The sequence below is a fragment of the Passer montanus genome, unplaced genomic scaffold (assembly GCF_014805655.1).
Source record: "Passer montanus isolate IOZ18808 unplaced genomic scaffold, ASM1480565v1 scaffold166, whole genome shotgun sequence".
In the NCBI taxonomy this organism is placed as follows: Eukaryota; Metazoa; Chordata; class Aves; order Passeriformes; family Passeridae; genus Passer; species Passer montanus.
In genome coordinates, this window is record NW_024363827.1 from 89,998 (window position 1) to 108,173 (window position 18,176).

Consider the following 18,176-nt stretch of genomic DNA (forward strand, 5'->3'; position numbering starts at 1 on the left):
TGTTTTCTATCAAAGAATTCTAGAAGTATTCATTTAGGGAATCAAAAGGACAACATATCTTTTCTAAATCCTGCAGTAAACATTAGTGAAGGCAGTGGCATTTTTCTTTCTGTTTCATTACACCAACTATTCTTACCCTTCTCTACCCAGAGTGTGTCTTTACTTACTTTTTTCTTTTCTTGCAGCTGTGTGTCTCAAAGTGCCCAGACAGGTTTGCAACCTACATTGATGTTCAGGCTTCCTACAGATATAGACCAGATCAGTGGAATTACTTCAGACAGTTCTGCAAACCTGGTTTTAACAATCCTCGCAAGGTGTGTATGTATCTGTAGATGATAAAGTACATTTTTTCTTCAAGCAGTATTTAATATGCGTGATTTTACTGAGCCGCATCTAAGATATGAATTATTCTGATGTCAACATGTAAGGAGATGTCCCATTTATATGATTTGACAGTTGTTTAATCCAGGCTGAAGGTGTTGAATGCACACTAAACCTCCACTCTTCAAATGATTGCTGTTAGCTTAAAAGACTACCCACGGCTACTCATGCAGTTGCAGTACTGTGGCAAGCAGTATCCTTTAGTACTGAAGTACCCCACAGCAGCAGAGTGTATCAAATCAATTCTTAAGGCTCCTAAGTCATCTGTAGTTACTTGGAAAGTTAGCCAAGAAAATGAATCTATCCTTCATATAACTGACTTTGCACTCAAATGTACTGCATTACTTTTACCATCTTTAAAACATCTTGCAATTCAGCTACATTAATTGGGTTAAATTCTTACTTTTCTTTTAGAGAAAAGGTGAAGGGTAGGCAAGGAACAATTGTCCAGTCAGTTCTGTCTTAGATGCTGATCCAAAGGCCTTTTATGTCACTAGAAAAGAAAATAATAGTCTTTTCCCAAATCACAATGACAGTTTGGATTCTGACTTAGATATAAGTGTATCTTGCAGCTCCATTAGTGAAATTTGGGGAGGAGGCTACAAAGCCCAGTTTGAGGCATTCCTTCAGACTGGGTGAAAAACAAACATACTGTTATACTGTTATTCAGAGTTCCTGTTTTTCCCCTTTTTAGTCTGTTGCTCAAGTCCTACGTGATGAAGATTGTCCTTCGATGATCATTCCAAGCAGGCCTTGTGAGTGGTTCTACCTCTTATACACATTTTAGCAGATTGTGAGCATTCATATTAAAGCTCAACTCCAGTCTGAAATGTGTTTTGCAGCAACATCACGAGGAGCTGTTTGTTATCTGACATTCACATCCATTCAGTTTTAAAGTATAAATCAATTCAATTTGAAAATATAAATATTTATCAATATTTTTTCTAACAGTCATTTGGGAATATTCAGCGTGTGATCAGGTCAAGCTGAGCTCTTTCTTGCTCTTGAATCATCACTGATAGCAAAAGCTCTTCAACTTAAATTGTACCTGCCAAAACAAGAGCAAGTGATGCCATTGGCATAAAGAAAATGCTACGAATGTTGGAAGGATCATATGGTCAGGTGTTGAAATTTAAATGGGACTTCAGCCCAGTTACAATGCAGCTCTCTTTTCAGTGCAATGCTGGCTATGCAGGACATACAGAGGAATTCAGGAGCAAAACATGTCACTATGGTCAGCAAGTGTTTCTGAGTATATAACTACTGATCTCAGAGCTCATCTCAGCTGCACAAGTGTAGTATTGACCCAGAATCTTACAGAATAAGAAATTGCTGTTTATTTTTGCCATACTTTAAAGTAGGGATCCTGTAAACATTAGACATTAAAAGGAGAAGATACGGGTTAAATTTTTAAAACATAGTCTGAATTTGTATGAAAACTGAAGTACTGACCCAAAAGACATAAAATAAATAATTTGCAAAGAAGCTCTTATATTCTTTTAGACTACATCAATGGGCAAAGATTACAGCAGGAGGAAAAGATATGTTAAGATATGTTGCTTAATAATTTAGTCAGAATAATTGCTGGGGGAGATACATCAGACTGAATATTGAGCCCTGGCATCAGTATTTGTTGGAATCTGGTAAGGAAAGCACTGAATGGCTATGTGAAGTACACTTCTGAAGGAGGACTCACCTGCTCTTCTCTTTGGAATGAAACCGAGGTTGTTTTGCAGCAAAGAACAGGGCACAGTAAATGAGTATGCAAACATCTCCTTTTCTTGTTTTTTTATAATCTCCTCTTCCCTCTCTCTGACCAGTTGTTTCTGTCTTTTTTCCATTGCTTCATCTCCAAGAATATCTAGTGATAGTGGCTGGTACTGGAGCTCATCTGGCATATAAGGAAAATGACACTTGCTGTTTTATATTGGTTTGGGGCTAATATGACCAGTCAAGTTGAATCTGTCTTGGAGGCTGGTCTGATTATTACCATAAAATGGCATATTTGAGAAGCTGTAGTTTTTTATAAGCTGCCCAGATACTGAAAGCGAGTAAGTTCCACATTTATTACAAATTCTTAAACTCCTATGTATAGTACTGTTGTTATTTGGTACGACCTAGAATCTCCAGTTGAAATTTATGATCCCACCCTGCCTGAGCTTAGACAAAAAGCCTCAGAGCATAAAAATCATAATCTTGAATGCAATGGCTCTTCCAAGATTTGTCAAAGTCAACATATTGCTAGATAATCAGTTGAAAAACAATTGACTGTGAATCTGAAATTATTTAAATATGTTGCAAAACACACATGATAAAAGCAGAGCTTGACATGAGATGTAATATGCAGGCTTTGTTTTGATATTTTGAATAGTTCTGAAGAGATGCTTCCCAGACTTCTCCACGAAGAATGGTGTGTTGACCGTGGCAAATCAGACTACATTCAAAGATGGAAGAGGGAAAACAAGAAATGTAACTGATCTCAGGGAAGCTGCAAAGTAGGTTTTACCCTTCTTCAGTGTTTGTTGGATTCTGAGATTCACAATAATTTAGTAATTTTAAAAAATCAGAATCTGTTGTAGCAAATGACTGAGGGTACCCAAGCAAGACTTGGGTAGTAAATGGTCTCTCTGTGCCTGAGCACTTCCAAAGTTCCATTAAGGAAATCCAGAACTGTGATATGCAGAAAGGAGCAAAAAAGTGCAAAAAGCTTAAGTTTGATGGTCTCAGTCATTTTTTGAAATAATTCTTGTTTTTCCTAGCAAAAATAAATTTTGCGAGGAAAGTTGCATGGGGTTCTAAATGCAATCCTCATGCTGCAGGATTCAGGCTAGCCAGGAATGGCCTTGGCTGTACTGTTCTGTGATGACCTTTCTACCACCATGGGCTGGCCTAGTACTTTGGGCATCTCACCTCATCTGAGTGCTCCTGCTTCTGGTAAAAAGAATTGTATTGGGCTGGTCTTCAGAAAACTGTTATACACGCAAGCATTCTGCAGGATAGAAAAACAGTTCCATGAAGTTGCTTTACTGACCTGTTTTCTGGTTCTATGCTGTTAGCAGTTCTAGAGTCACGACCATTTGTCCCTTGGTACATTGCAGATATTCATAGTATACACTTGTCTTGTGACATAATAAGCAATTCTGATGATAAAGCCTTTTTAATTAATTTTTTTCAGGACTTGTAGAGACATTCTTATGCAAATTTTTTCTTTGCTGTAGCTGTGATTGATATTGGCTTGGTGACAGAACTGGAGCTGAAGAATTGTAATATACTCTTATCACTACCAAAGATATTTCAAATTCTTTCACTGATTGTATTTGCTGTTTAAATAAGTTCTCCTTTTCTACCTGAAGCAACCTTTTGTTTGATTTTTCTTTTCTCAGTGGCATCAATAATGTCCTGGATGCAAGATCAGTTGGAATGAAAATTTTTGAAGACTATGCCATTTCTTGGTATTGGATTTTAATGTAAGGATTTTTTTTTGTACTTTTAGTGTTTCCAAACTCATTTTGAAATGTGCGGGAAATAAAAAAAAATAGATTGTGTATGTATTTGGTACATATTCTACTTTAAAACTCAATGAGCAACTGTAATTTCCTTTCATCACACATGATATTAAGGTTGTTATGGTTCTGTGGATGAGGTAAGGACAGTACAGCATACATACATAGAGTGTCGCTTGATCTGGAATACCTTTTTAATGTCTTGCCAGTCAGAAAATCAGGAGGAGCAGTGTTCTGTTGTAGCACCCATGTGTGTAGCAATTCCAAAACTGAAAAATCTTAATTAAGTAACTTTCAAGCCAGTTGCAGTTGCCAAATGTCACTAGTACATATATAAAAGAGAGAGTTTCTAAATTTGTGCAAGCACTATACAGTTAAACCGATTATAATCCCTAAGTTCAATATAAATCCATAACTCCAATGCAGCAGGCAAAGCAACATCAAGAACAAAAATTATTGAACGGTATTAACTTTATCTTGCAATTAATATTAATTAATCACCAATTAATTAAAATGCAGCACCAAAACAAGAGAAGTAGCTACTTTGCTGAAGCAAATATGTAAGTATTTGTGAACTCCTAGCCCATTAATATTGGTTTTGATGTGTTGATCTATTTAAACAGGAGCAGAAATCATCGCCAGGTGAGAACCTTTAACATGCACATGTTAAGCATACATTAGTCAATCCTGAATGCAAATCCGCAGCATTTAATACATACTTTAGATAATAATGTGGAGATTTAGTCAGTTCAGAAATACAAGTTGTCAGCATTTAAAGGTGTTCAGTCATTGGTGGAAAGACAGGTTTCTCATACTCGGATACTCAGCTCACAATACTTAGATAACTCACAGATATTCAGCAAGCTTGGGTCTTTCTGTCTCTTACTGAAATCAGGCTTGTGGTGCACATTCTTTCAAAGGAGATACCGCTGAACACACTGGACAGAGAACTGACCATTGTTTTGAACAGAAATTCTAAATATTGGAACAAGTTTCCACATTTCAAATATGGTATTTTTTTGTAAGGAAGTGTTGCCACTTCAGAGTAGTTCGATGGAATTTTCTTTACACTTTTCTCCAAATGATAACAAAGATCAAATGATTTCTGGACAAATATATTTAAGTGCCAGAGTTTGGGTGAAGGTTTTGATAGTGAAGGCTTGACACTGAAGGGAGGCTGGATTAAAATTTAAATATGGAATTGCTGTAGTCTTTTTAGCATGCCCCAAACGAGCTACTGCTTTGAGCCTTGGTTTAACGGAACTAGTCTGCTGAAGACAGTTGCTACTGTGTACTCAGTTTTGGTGTTACTAGGACTCATGTATAGCTAAAGATAACTTTAGATAAAGGTAATTTACTGCTTTCAAAATGGAGCTCCAAAACTACAACTTTTCTTGAGGAATACATTCTGAATTTCAGTAAATCATTCAGAAAGAGAAAATACATCAGGCTAGGAAGCCATTAAAGAGGTAGGACTTAAGGTAAACTTTCAAAGGTTTAACTAAATAAGCTGATGTGATTTTTTTTTATGATCAGGCTACCCCATTTTTTAGCTTTGGTTATTGACTAAATAAGCTGGGAACATTGAGAGGAAAAGTTACTGAACACAGGCGAGAAGGGGGTTTAATTTTTTTTGAGTCTGTACTAATACAAAATTTGCATGTAACACCTACTAAAAATAATGAGACATGAAATGTTCTTTGAAGCATCTGAGCTTATTTCTTTGATGGGATTAATAACCATATTGCTTTCTTCATAATTGTTTAGAAAGCCATGCAGACTGAAAAAGCCTTTTGCAATATTTTTTTCCTTTCTGACTTTCTTTCTAGGAGTGAAATGAAAACAAATATTACATTACATGACATTACATTGCATTACATTACATTATATTATTACCTTGATGAAGAGAAGGCACTGTTGATGTCTTTCCTAGGGACTCCATAGAAAGGCTCTTAACAGTTTCTTTCTATGCATCATAGTGCCCTGATCATTTGTAGAAGCAGTGATGAGTAGAAATTATGTCCTCCTAACCTCCTGATGGTTTTTCTCCTAAATTTAATTTTTTTTTTTCCTAGGAAGCTTCTATAATGTTGTTTACTAACATTGTTTCTTTGCAAGCAGGGATTTTCTGTGGAGGACATAAACCAGCAACTTCCCCACACATAGGTATTCCTCCAATTTAACTTTCTGTACTGTAGATTAGACTGTAGCCTGAAAAAGGCAGTGAGTTTTTCAGCTGGTGTAAGTCACAAAAAAAGTGATTCTATTAATCCCGTTCAACCAGCCTGAGTACCTAATACACATAAACCTTTCAAGCTCTGCCCTGTGAGATCATCATATATAAGCCGTTTGTTTGTAATGGCAGATAACAGACATGAGAATGTATTTCATAACGAAGATTTTGAAATACTTTTTTACAAATCATGCTGTTATGCGAGATGAAGTGAACCTCATTTGGAATAACAGGAATGCAAGAAAGTGAATAGATTCTTACACTCATTTTCCCTGTGTTTCTGTTTCTTCACTTTCTAGTGGACTGTTCATTGCAATGATGCTGAGTCTGCTGTTCCTTGTGTTATTGAGGTTCACAGCTGGGGTTCTCTTCTGGATTTTCATCTTTGGTGTGATTGGAATTATAGGTTATGGTAGGTGTAATTTTCTAGCCTCTGACACTATTTTTTTCTTACTGCTTAAGTCTAGAAAATCAGTAGTTACTTCAATTAAATGGTACAGTTGGGTGAATTAATGCCTAGTTTTAGACACAATTAAGTGAGAAGGACATAAATGGCAGCAAAATGCAGTAAGAATCCAGCTGTGCTGATACTTAGCAGCAGATGTAGTAACCTGCATTACCTATGCACAGTATGCTTAGTCTGTAATCACTTGTACTGATATTTCTTTCCCATATATATGATATCATAATTGTTAGTCTCACAGTGATGCATTTTTGAGTTTTGCTTACCTGACAGGCTTATACAAAAGCAAAACATTTGGCTTGTAAGTGTAGCCATGATGTTTTATGAAAAATCCTCTGCTAGGATTTTTCCCCTCCTGAGGAGCTGAGAGCCTCAGGAAAGAAACGCAAACAATAACTATCTGCTGCTGTGGAATGCAACAGGTGCATCTTCCATTGGTCCATGTGGATTGTTTTCAATTAGTGACCAACCACAGCCACCTGTGCCAAGGCTGTGAGCAGTCACAGGATTTTGTTATGCATTCTATTCTATTCTATTCTTGTTCTTTGTAGCCTTCTGATCTTTCTTCTCTCTCTGTTCTTTAGTATAGTTTTAATGTAGTATTTTAATATAATATATAACATAATAAATCAGCCTTCTGAGAAAAATGGAGTCAAGCCTCGTGTCCCCACACTTGGATGGTCCACCTCAACAGTAAGACTCTTTGAAAAAATTTGTCTTTGCCCTTTTCAGACTACTGTTTTATTGATTGTTTTTTAAAAGGCATCTGGCATTGTTACTGGGAGTATGATCATCTTAAAGGAATACCTGGATCTGACCTCACTGTTTATGATATTGGATTCCAGACAGACTTCAAAGTGTACCTGCAACTGAGGCAAACATGGTTAGCATTTAGTAAGTGCCCTTTTACATTTGGTATCTGTTAATGGATATTCAGGAAAATCAGTCAGTGTCTTAACACACTTTCTGCCTTGTTAAATCTCCTCCTCTACACACGTTGCTCAGAGGAGAAAGCAGAATTTCCTTTCTCTGTATTGTGTAAAAATACGCTTTTTTTAAGGAGACTAGTGTATTTGTAAGGGGAGATAAAGCAATCACACTAGTGATAAGAATGAAAAAATCTTTTGTTATGAGCATTCTGCTTCCTGTGTGTTCAGTCTTCACCATGGGGAAAGCAGAAGGCAATAATTAAGTTCATCATGATGAAGTTGCGCGACGAAGGGTACTTTTCTCTCTCAAATTATTTTTTCTCCCTCTTTGAGAGTCCCACAAATGAGATTAATAAGTCACGTTAATAACTACATTTCTTTTGTGTCTCAGAATCGTAAAATATGCCGAGTTTATGGGAAGAGGCCCATCAGGGTGATCAAGTCCAGCTCCTGGCTCTGCACAGGACACTCCAACAATCCCACCCTGTGTCTGAGCATATTGTCCAAATGTACCTTGGGCTCTGGCAGCCTTGGGGCCATCACCATTCCCTGGGGAGTCTGTTCAGTGCCTGACTCCTGGGGAAGAACCTTTTCCTGATTTTCCACCTAAATCCCCTGACCCTGCTCCAACTGTTCCCTCAAGTCCTGTCACTGGTCATGAGAATTAAGAGATTGGTACCTGCCCTTACAGTTGCTCTTGTGAGGATGTTGAAGACCACAATGAGGTCTCCTGTCGGTTTACACTTATGTCACTGAATTTTCTTGGCATCTGATCTAAGACTGTGGAGTGAACTATTTTAAACAAAATCCTACTGGAACAAGACAACCTGCAGCATACATTTCACCCCGCAAGAAAGCAGGAGCAGAAGAGGGAAAAAAAACCCTCTAATATTACTTGCACTCCTGTTACTGCTCTGTTTGAAGACACACAGACTTGTAACTGATGATGAATGGATCATAACCAAAACACCGCCTCTCCCTATTGGTAGCTAAATTAATAGAACAGTAGCTTGCTGCTTAAATCTCCTGTCTCTTCTTTATGTCTTCATTTACTTCTGTATTGGATCATTGAGCTTATGAGGCATCTTCTATATATGTATTGTTAAGGCAAACCTTTTTAGTGTGCTCTCCCTAGAGAATATTAGTACTTTATTATGTGGTTTTTTTTCCTGTAACTCTTCAGGCTCTTCCCCTGCCTGATTCTTAATAGCCAGTGCATAGTTTACCTAGAGTTTAGTGTCACTTTCACAAGAGTAAATTTCAGTACTCAGGAATTAAATTGCTTTTCCAAAATCACACAGCAAAGTAAATAGTTACATATCCTTGAAGAAAACATAGTCGGAGTCCTAGTCTAGAATTCATGTACTGATGTTGCTTGCCTTTTTCACAATGTTTTGGACAAGTACATTAATCTAACAGAGCCAAATTGGAATGAGACCAACTTTAAAGAAACCTGTTTATGTATTCCTTCATGAAATTGAAATGTATTTAACAAAAACTTTGTTCTGAACAAGGTCTGTGGCTCTTACCACCACAGCAGTCACTTGCCACCTGCAGTTCTGTTGCTAGGGTAATATTTGGGATTGCAATTCAACATCATGTGTGACTATTTGGTCTGATATTCTGAGACTATGTCTAAGCTGTGGGACCTAAAGCCAAATGTCATCTTCCTTTGCAAACCTTCATATAAGTTTTTGGATACTTAAGGGTACTGTCCATTCTGTCTTCCTCTCCCTCCACAGAACTTCTTGGTTTCAGCTGGAGGACACAGGTCCTGCTGCGTACAACAGCCTGCCCCTACTGGGCTGGTTTAAGTGTTGTCTAATGATCTGAAGCACCAAAAATAAATGGATATGTGTCAGAGTCGGAGGATGTGTGCTTCAGGCATTAAAGACTCAGTCTTCTCTAGGTGAAGTTCCCAGAATTTTCTTACTTTCTACTGCAGAAGTAGGTTTAGAACCAACATGAATAGAAAGCAGACAGAAGCAGACTACTGAAATCAGAGTTATGATTCAAATACTGCTTCTAACTAAGAGCTCTCAGTTCTCTAATATCAGAGCATGGTTCTAGCAACACAATTGGAAGGTGAAAGTAATTTGACCAGGATGGTCCTATCTTAGTCTTTGTTTTGGTTTTTTTTTTGGTTTTAACTCAAATGAGGTGAAAGGAGCTCATGCCAGGTTAATACTCAAACAAACCTTTTGATTTTAGTACATCTACATTTTAGAACCATGTAGGTCAGAAATATGCGCTCTCCATGAAAAACTTGACTCTTCATCTCCTATTTTTTATTATCTAAATACTACAAATGAGCAACAGTATAGCATGAACAAATGCTTGTATTATGAGCAAATTTCTTGTTTATGGAAAGTACAATTTGTAAAGGATGAAATGAATTAAGGCTAGATACTGCAATCACATTGAAGTAATTTTTTATCTTTTTCTGAGAATTATATGTTCTATTTTTCTGTTAAAAATATAAATATCAGGGTCGTATACATTTTGACTAACTCACTGCATATAGAATTTTTTTTCAATGGGACTTAAAAACCTATGAAATGGGATTGAAGTTTGGCAGGTGCAGTTGGAGAAAGAACTGCTCAGGCAGAGAATTTTACAGAGTTCATGAACAGTAGTTCAAATTACAAGTCGAAAATTACAAAAGCAGCATATCAGTTTGGTTCTTGATAAATCTAATTTCTTTATTTGCTTGTTTACAGTGATAATACTTTGTGTTGTTGAGGTCATAATCATACTGATGCTGATCTTCCTAAGAAATCGGATTCGGATTGCTATTGCACTGTTGAAGGAAGGTAGTAGGTATGTTTGTCTGATTTTAATATATGTTGAATTTTGTTAAATGATCTCTAGAGTACACTCTTCTTGAACTCTATCTTGCACTACCAAGGGCAGAAAATTGGGGTTGAAAATACAAAAAATGCATTTTTTTAATGAAACAGGTTCAACAAGGAATTAATGGGAAGCATTCAAGCAATATCAGTTACCTTTTAATGAGGTTGTGCTTAATAGAGCTTTCTCTTTTAAAATAAGGTATTTCTTACCTTTACATTCTTGCCTTAAGAATACATACACTGTTAATGTTACCATATGCCTTTAGTGCAAAGAAGATGTCTCAGCAGAAAATCTAAGAGTGGTACACTATTTATAGGAGCCTGGGACCTGCAAGTGCCAACTTTTCTCTGTCATTTTCTCTGTCCCTGGAGTCATATACTAGTGGTAGAGGATTGGTGTTGTTTTGGCTGCGGCTTCTATTTGGGAAAGACTAGGAGATGCTACTGGGTCCAGTCGAACTTCTGTGTGGACAGGCATAAATCTGCAGACATTGTAAGAGGGTGTAGTCTAAAATATGGTTTTTTTAGCTATGAGTAAAGAAGAAAGCAAAGCAGGGTATGGGAGTTTAGGGCCTAAGGGACCTCTTCGTTGTGTGTTTCCTGAAATCTGCATAGGCTTTGTTCACAGTGGTTACTGTTTTGCATAGTTTTACACAGAACACTTAGTGGGAGTTTTTTTGGGGCTGTTTGGTGGTTTTTTGGGTTTTTTTCCCTTTTGTTTGGGTTTTTTTTGTTTGCTTGTTTGTTTTTTGTTTGGTTTGGGTTTTTTGTTTGTTTTTGGTTTAGTTTGAAATTTGGATTTTTTTGGAGTATTGGGAGTATTAGAAAGGATAAATGAACTTAAAACTGACTGACTTAAAATGTCAGGCCCTTGGGTTTCATTGCAAATAGGCTATGGTCTCATAGGTCCTGAAAGCAAGTATGTGTTCTCAGAGCACATAGCGTTAGCTCTGAGTTCATCTATATGCACTTGCTTGTGGTTTTCTGCCATCTTTATTGCCATTGTGGTTCCCAGGAGTCACGATTTGGGATTTTTTTTTCATGGGTTTAAGAAATACCGAAGTTCTGTATTTAGCCAGGTATCTGTTTCCTGTCTTATGCAATTAGAGCATAGCAATTAATTTAAGTAGCACTAAATTATACTCTTTAATTCCCATACATTAAAATCCAGGAACACTTTTAACATTCTTCAAAACCTTTGTTCACAGCCTTGACAGGTGGAAGGATTTTAGAAAGTTCATTAACTTCTTGCTGATTAGTAATAACATTCTGTAGTTTTCCAGCAGCATGGAAAGGTCACTTGAAGGTGAACTTTTTGCTCTCATGCATAATGGATGAAACACTGTATGTAATTACTAAACCTAACAGACCAGGTCATGTATTTAGGAAGATAAAAAATAAGGTGCTAATGATTGGAAATCAAATTATGTTTTTCAATACCTTTTAGGTACATTTTCAAAAATACTACAGTTATAATGCCAATAATTGACTTGAAATCCATAGTTAGAAACAAGAGTTCTTAATCAGTATTTTGGAATAATAGGGCATGTTCTTAATGGTAACTAAGAGGCCTTCCAATAACTGCTGAACACAGCTAATTTGTTGTGATTATTTCTCAGACAGCATAAGCTGTGTCCTCCTGTGTGACTCGTAATAGACTTTTTTGTCTTTGTGCTCAGACAGCAATTGATGTTTGGCTCAAAACCTCTGGATTGCACATGACAGTTTTCTTGCATTTTCCCCAGCATTTACTACTTTACCTTTAGAAACTGAGTAAATTTTTCTCCTTTTGCTGTCTGGAAACTGCATCCTATAAAACAAATAGCATCAGAGGTGCCCTAAGTTATAGGAGAAATACTGTAGGAAATAGTACTAGACAGAAAGGCTTGTGATAAAAAGAGCCAGCCTGTAAGTTTCAGTAAACAAAGCACATGCTTTCTGAATTTACATCCAGTGGGATACCCAGCTGGAGATGTTCACTTCTGGGATAGCAGCAGGTTTACCAGTAGGGCTGGTATCAACTCCCACTTCCAGAGAATGAGTCCCTGGCAGGGTGGGAGCTAGCATGCTCAAGTTCCTGCCACTAGTCACATTCTAGCCACAGGAATTAGCAGTAGAATACCAGCCTACATATGTCTTGATATTAAAAGAAGCTCTCTAAGCTGTCAGCAGGAAAAGGCAGGAAAGTTGCTGGGAACAGAGTTGTCAAATACAAAATAGAATAAGGTCTGTAGGAGTGAAGGAAGAACACAGGATGAGCAGAGTGGGATAAGGACGTAAAGGGTCTGCAGCAATTGGCAAGAAGATGTCATGGAAATCAGGTAATGGCCTGGAAAGAGACAGATCTCTGAAGCAATCAGAGAAAGTAGACAGAGAAAGTAGAAGACAGGCTGGAACATGGCAAGTGGAAAAAGTTCTCTAGTACCATTGATAAAAGAGGAGTGGTAGAAATGACAAAGTCAAGGTTTGAACACATAAGAAAAAAATTCCTGCAGTATTCTGAGATCCCAGTACTAGGTTATGCTATGAGTGTCAACAAGGTTCTCAAAGCAAAATTGCTAGAAGAGGACTGATAAAAAGCTAGTTTCTGGAATTGTTACAGCTTACTGATATATTTTGTTTCTTTTATAGGGCAATTGGCTATATAATGTCTACACTGTTCTACCCAATCATCACCTTCTTACTCATTGCCATTTGTATTTCCTACTGGGCTGTGACAGCTGTGTATCCTTCTGTCTGTGTACCTATCTGGAGCAAGTCTTCTGGTCTGCAAGACTAAATCATTTTCTGCTATTTCACGTTAATTAAACCAATATTAAGAGGGCTATTTGGTCACTTAGCACTTACTCTTCTGATGCGGTCTTCTGCACTGCACATCTACATGTGATGCACAAACCAGACAGTGATTTTATTAGAAGTAAAAAAAAAAAAAAAAAACAACAACAACAAAAAAAAAACTGGACTATTAGTCAGGCCAAGGCAGGGGGATCGTACAAAGCCTTGTGTACTGCATGAAGTTGACTCTTGGGGGTGAAAAGGGCCCTCAGTGAAGTGAATATGGTCTTTAATGTGCTGGCTTGGTGTTAATGGTTTCTTAGTTAACTGGAGGTGGAATGGGTTATGTGTGTGTTTTGTTCAGAAAAATATGAGAAAAGAGTGAGAGAATATACAGTACACTATCTCCTCTTAATTGCCTAACAGAAATCACTGTTTGTTCCTCAACAACAAGGATTTGGTAAGGATTAAAAAAGGGGAAAATTGATGATTTAAAACCAGCTGTTATTTCATATGCAAAGAAAGTCAGTTGTTGCTGTTCAGCACAGTGTTAATTCATCCTTATGCTCTGTATCTACTTCTGCCAAAATACAAGAACTACTGTGTAATCTGCCTTGTCAGAGATAGATGTGGAGGAGAGATAGGGATGGTTTTCAATGTTATGCCCCCTGCCTATTCTGGTCAGGGGTGATTACAGCTCCAGGTATGAGTTTGCAGTAGTTCTCTAAGTAATGAGAGTACTTGGTCTTGCCTGTCATCCTTCAGCTATATCTCTGCAGAGCAAGAGCAATTTTTCTGTTACCTACACAAGTTCTTTAGAGCTAGTGGTTACCCACTGCAGAATCCTAAGAACCCACAGTTCTATGATTCCTCCTTAAAATATTCCATTCAGTTTTTTGGCCACATCAGGAGAACCTGTGTATAAAGTAATGGCTAATCAAACGCTGTGCAAGTATGCAAACCTGACTTGTGATCCGGAGGTAAGTGTAACAAATATTTCCTTATAAGGAAAGCTATACTAACTGTATTTCTTAATCACTATTTAATGCACTTCTAGTAAAAAAATGTGCATATTTTAAGTAATGAGTCCTCATGTTAAATCTGAAAATATTACCTAATGTTCAGGTAACACTTTTTTATTTTACAGACATAAACTAGTTTTTCTGCTAAACTATCCTGTAAATGTTAGCATTCTAATTTACAGAGTGAGAAAGGAAGAGACAAAAATAAAATTTTATAGGAAAGATGTTCTTGAATTTGTGAGGAATCTGTTTTTTGGTCTTCTGAAGGCAGTGGTAAACTTTGAAAGCTGCACCTCAAAGTTGCTCTGGGACTAGCCATGGTTTGAAGCAGAAGCTTAGCTTCTTCTGGCACAGTAATTACCTTTATGAAGCTCCAAAAATATTTGTCTTGGGTTTTTTTAAATTTTTCCTTCAGTCAATTTTTTTTTTTACTTGGCTGTGGGCTTGAATTTAAGGATTCTTTAAAAGCTAGAAATATTTATGAAATGTTGTGCACCAGGGGAAGAATAACCCTGCACACCAGCACGGGCTGCAGGTGCCCTGCTGCTGGAGGGCAGCCCTGTGGAGAAGGACCTGGGGATCTTGGTGGGCAACAAGCTGTCCCTGAGCCAGCAGTTTGTCCTGGGTGCTAAGAGGAAGAGCATTCCCAGCAGGTCAGGGGTGATCCTGCCCCTGTGCCCAGCCCTGGAGGCACCTCTGGCTGCTGTGCCCAGCTCTGGCTCCTCAGCACAGCAGGGACAGGAGCTCCTGGAGCTGGGGAAGGGCCTGGAGCAGCTCCGTGCCCAGGAAAGGCTGAGGGAGCTGGGGCTGCTCAGCCGGGAGAGGAGCCCCAGGGAGAGGGGAACCAGCCCTGGCTGTCCCTGGGGGCAGGGAGGGTCAGAGCATGAACCAGGCTCTGCTCTGAGGGCCCAGCACTGGGACAAGAGGCAATGAGCAGAGACTGATGCATTAAATTTCATTGTATTGCAGTGGTGATGCACACCCTGCTGATGTCTAAACACTACAAAAGAAAGGAATTAGAATTGATCTGCTTTCACTTCATGTCCAAACCAAGCAAATACATGAAATGAAGACTAGAAATAGGGACAAGTAATTCAATGTTAAGATGACTCCTTTTTTTAATAGTCTGAGATACATAAGCTAAGTTGTGACTACATCCACAGTTTCTATTAAATTGTGTAGCTCCGTTTTTCATTTCAACCACAGCAATTTACCTGAACATCCAATTTTGCCTGTAGTTTTCAACTAATTCTATTTTTGTTTTAATTGAGCAGATTTTCTTCAACAAAGCATTTATATATCTTAAAAGTAGCTTCCTGAAATTCAAATTTCATTTATTCAGGTTTCAGGGATGTGGTGACTAGCCACATACCTAGTTTGCAAATACCTAGTTTGAAGTTAAGTCTTTGCTGAAGACTGCATAAATCCTTGATTTGAATCCTTCTGTATGTAAACAGGTGACGTAGTGTTGTAGTTTTGAATGAGGTAATGGAACATCAAGCAAAGTTTTGTTATTTGTATTAGCCTGCTAAACTTCAGAGGCTATGTATGTATAGAATTCATTGCTTATTATTAATTTTTCTTTCTATTTAGACTTTTAACACAACCAATGTGACTAAATTGTGCCCAGGCGCTCAGTGTACTTTTGCTTTTTATGGAGGAGAAAGCCTGTACCATAAGTACATCTTCATCTTCCAGTTAGCCAATGCCTTTGTCTTTCTCTGGCTGGTGAACTTTGCAATTGCACTGGGTCAGTGTACCCTTGCTGGTGCCTTTGCCTCGTATTACTGGGCCTATCGAAAACCAGCTGATATTCCACTGTGGCCACTCTTCTCTTCATTTGGACGAGCAATACGGTAAGACTGGAGCTGGGTAAGCCTTGTCATGTATCTGACAAATGCTCTTTTTCCATCTAGGGAAGCCAATCTCAGAATATCATCAGAAAATGATTAGTCAGCATTATGGTTTAATCTCGGTGGCTGTCAAGCCTCCCACAGCCGCCTGCTTGTTCCCCCACAGTGGGGTAGGGGAGAGAATCTGAAGGGTGAAAATGCAAAAGCACGTGGGTTGAGATGAAGACAGTCTAGTAGGTAAAAGAAAGCTGCATGCACAAGCAAAGCAAAGCAAGGAATTCATTCCCCATTTCCCACAGGCAGCCACATCCCCAGTACATAAGGGCTTCTTCATGTATAGCAGTGTCTTGGAACAATAAACTCCCTAAATTCAAATGCTCTCCTCATACCCTTCCTTCCACCAGCTGTTACTGCCAAGCACAGCACAGTATGGTGTGATGTGCCCTGGGGTCATTTGGCATCAGCTGTCCTGGCCATCTTCCTTCTCAGCTCCTCATGCATCCCCAACCTGCTTATCAGTGGGACAGGCTGAGGAGCAGAGACGTTCTTGGTGCTGTGCAAGTGCTGCTCAACAATGGCTAAAACATGGGTGTGTTACCATAATTGTCCTGGTCAGAAATCCAAAACTTAGCATAGCACAAGCTACTATGAAAAAAACTAACTCTAATCCATCCAGCCAGCACAATTGGGAAGATGTAGTTATATGGGGAAGGCTGTATCCTGTAGCTCTACAGTTCCCTGCCCCTAGATCCAACCAATTGTAATGCTGAGCAGGTACTCCCAGTAGACACACACACGGAATACATGTACGTAACACATGTACACAGATTGAGATACAGACACAGCACTCACAAACACCAACAGCACCAATGGCTTCATCCTGTTCCTCTGTGGTGGATCGGGATGAAGGTCCATTCGTTTTATGTAACTCCCACTAATAGACCTTCCTTCACTTCTGATTTTATATATGTATGCATACATATATCCATGTACCTAGGCACACGTGTGACATAACAATCAAATATTTTGTTTTTAGATACCATACAGGTTCGCTGGCATTTGGAGCCTTAATTCTTGCAATTGTCCAGCTTATTAGAGTAATACTGGAATACCTGGATCACAAACTGAAAGGTGAGATTTACTAATCTGACCTAAGTTGTTAAGACCTTCCTTGCTAAATTACTTCCTTACTTTCCCAAGCTGTTTTTTAGCAAGGAAGAGAGACTAATTCCACATTATCCATTGTAGTTTCTTTTGAGGTGGGTGAATTTGTGTTCATTTACTCAAGCTGAGTCTGTGTTCTTGGGAACCTAATGCTAAGTTCAGATGGGATCTGAGTCCGATCTAATTGAAAGCTAGTGAGTTAAATTAGATTGAGAGAGAGAGTCCATACCCAGAAATAAAAAAATAATGTCACAATTTAAGGTCTTCTTCTCAACAGTTTTCTACATTCTGAAGGCTATTAATGAGTTCTGTGTATGATGTACTCTCTCCTGCTCTTTTCAGGTACTCAGAACTCCTTCACTAGATTCCTACTCTGCTGCCTCAAGTGCTGTTTCTGGTGTTTGGAAAAATTCTTAAAATTTATAAACAGAAATGCCTACATCATGGTATGTGCCATGTCTGCATGTTTTCTCCCCTATCTAGGACATTAAAATATCCTAGACACTACTAGTTCATCAAAAGCTAGCAGTACTTGAATCTGCTGATAATGGGATTTACAGGAGTTTCAGTACATACGTGTGGTTCTACTATGAAAAAGTAAGATTTTTTTTCCCTTCTGATTTCAACCTCTTTTTTTCCCTGTCTCTGTCATCCCTTCCCACTTACTTTGTGATGGACAAAGTAAGTGGGAAGGGATGGAATAACTGGTTAACTGCCCCTGTAATTCAGTAATTGATATCCTGATTTCAACAGGAATATTAGCTTATTTCATATTGCATACTGATGACATTTATGTTTGGAGGCAATATTTGAATAAGGAGGTCAGAAGGCATGTGATGATTGTATTTCCACCTGGAAGTTAAAAGCACAAATTCTACTAGCAGAAGCAGTGATATTTCTCCCAAATAAGCCTTCTTAGCTTCCAGATAAGAGATGTTTGAAATCTTCACATAAATTAACATACACAGATTTCAGCCTAGGATATTCTGGCTGGAAGCAGT

At 38.2% G+C, this 18,176-nt stretch overlaps 1 protein-coding gene across 2 annotated transcripts in view; it reads left to right on the forward strand.

Annotated features, from left to right (window-relative positions):
* Positions 1 to 18,176, forward strand: part of SLC44A5 (solute carrier family 44 member 5) — a 67,300-nt gene that overhangs the window by 39,465 nt on the left and 9,659 nt on the right. For both annotated transcript variants that reach the window (XM_039703665.1, XM_039703664.1), the window contains exons 6-17: positions 186 to 314; positions 1,076 to 1,136; positions 2,753 to 2,876; positions 3,765 to 3,848; positions 6,417 to 6,529; positions 7,343 to 7,474; positions 10,230 to 10,329; positions 12,993 to 13,085; positions 14,029 to 14,116; positions 15,752 to 16,014; positions 17,048 to 17,142; positions 17,518 to 17,621. In XM_039703665.1, coding sequence (XP_039559599.1) covers positions 186 to 314; positions 1,076 to 1,136; positions 2,753 to 2,876; positions 3,765 to 3,848; positions 6,417 to 6,529; positions 7,343 to 7,474; positions 10,230 to 10,329; positions 12,993 to 13,085; positions 14,029 to 14,116; positions 15,752 to 16,014; positions 17,048 to 17,142; positions 17,518 to 17,621 — 1,386 coding nt within the window. The remainder of the gene's footprint in view (positions 1 to 185; positions 315 to 1,075; positions 1,137 to 2,752; positions 2,877 to 3,764; positions 3,849 to 6,416; positions 6,530 to 7,342; positions 7,475 to 10,229; positions 10,330 to 12,992; positions 13,086 to 14,028; positions 14,117 to 15,751; positions 16,015 to 17,047; positions 17,143 to 17,517; positions 17,622 to 18,176) is intronic.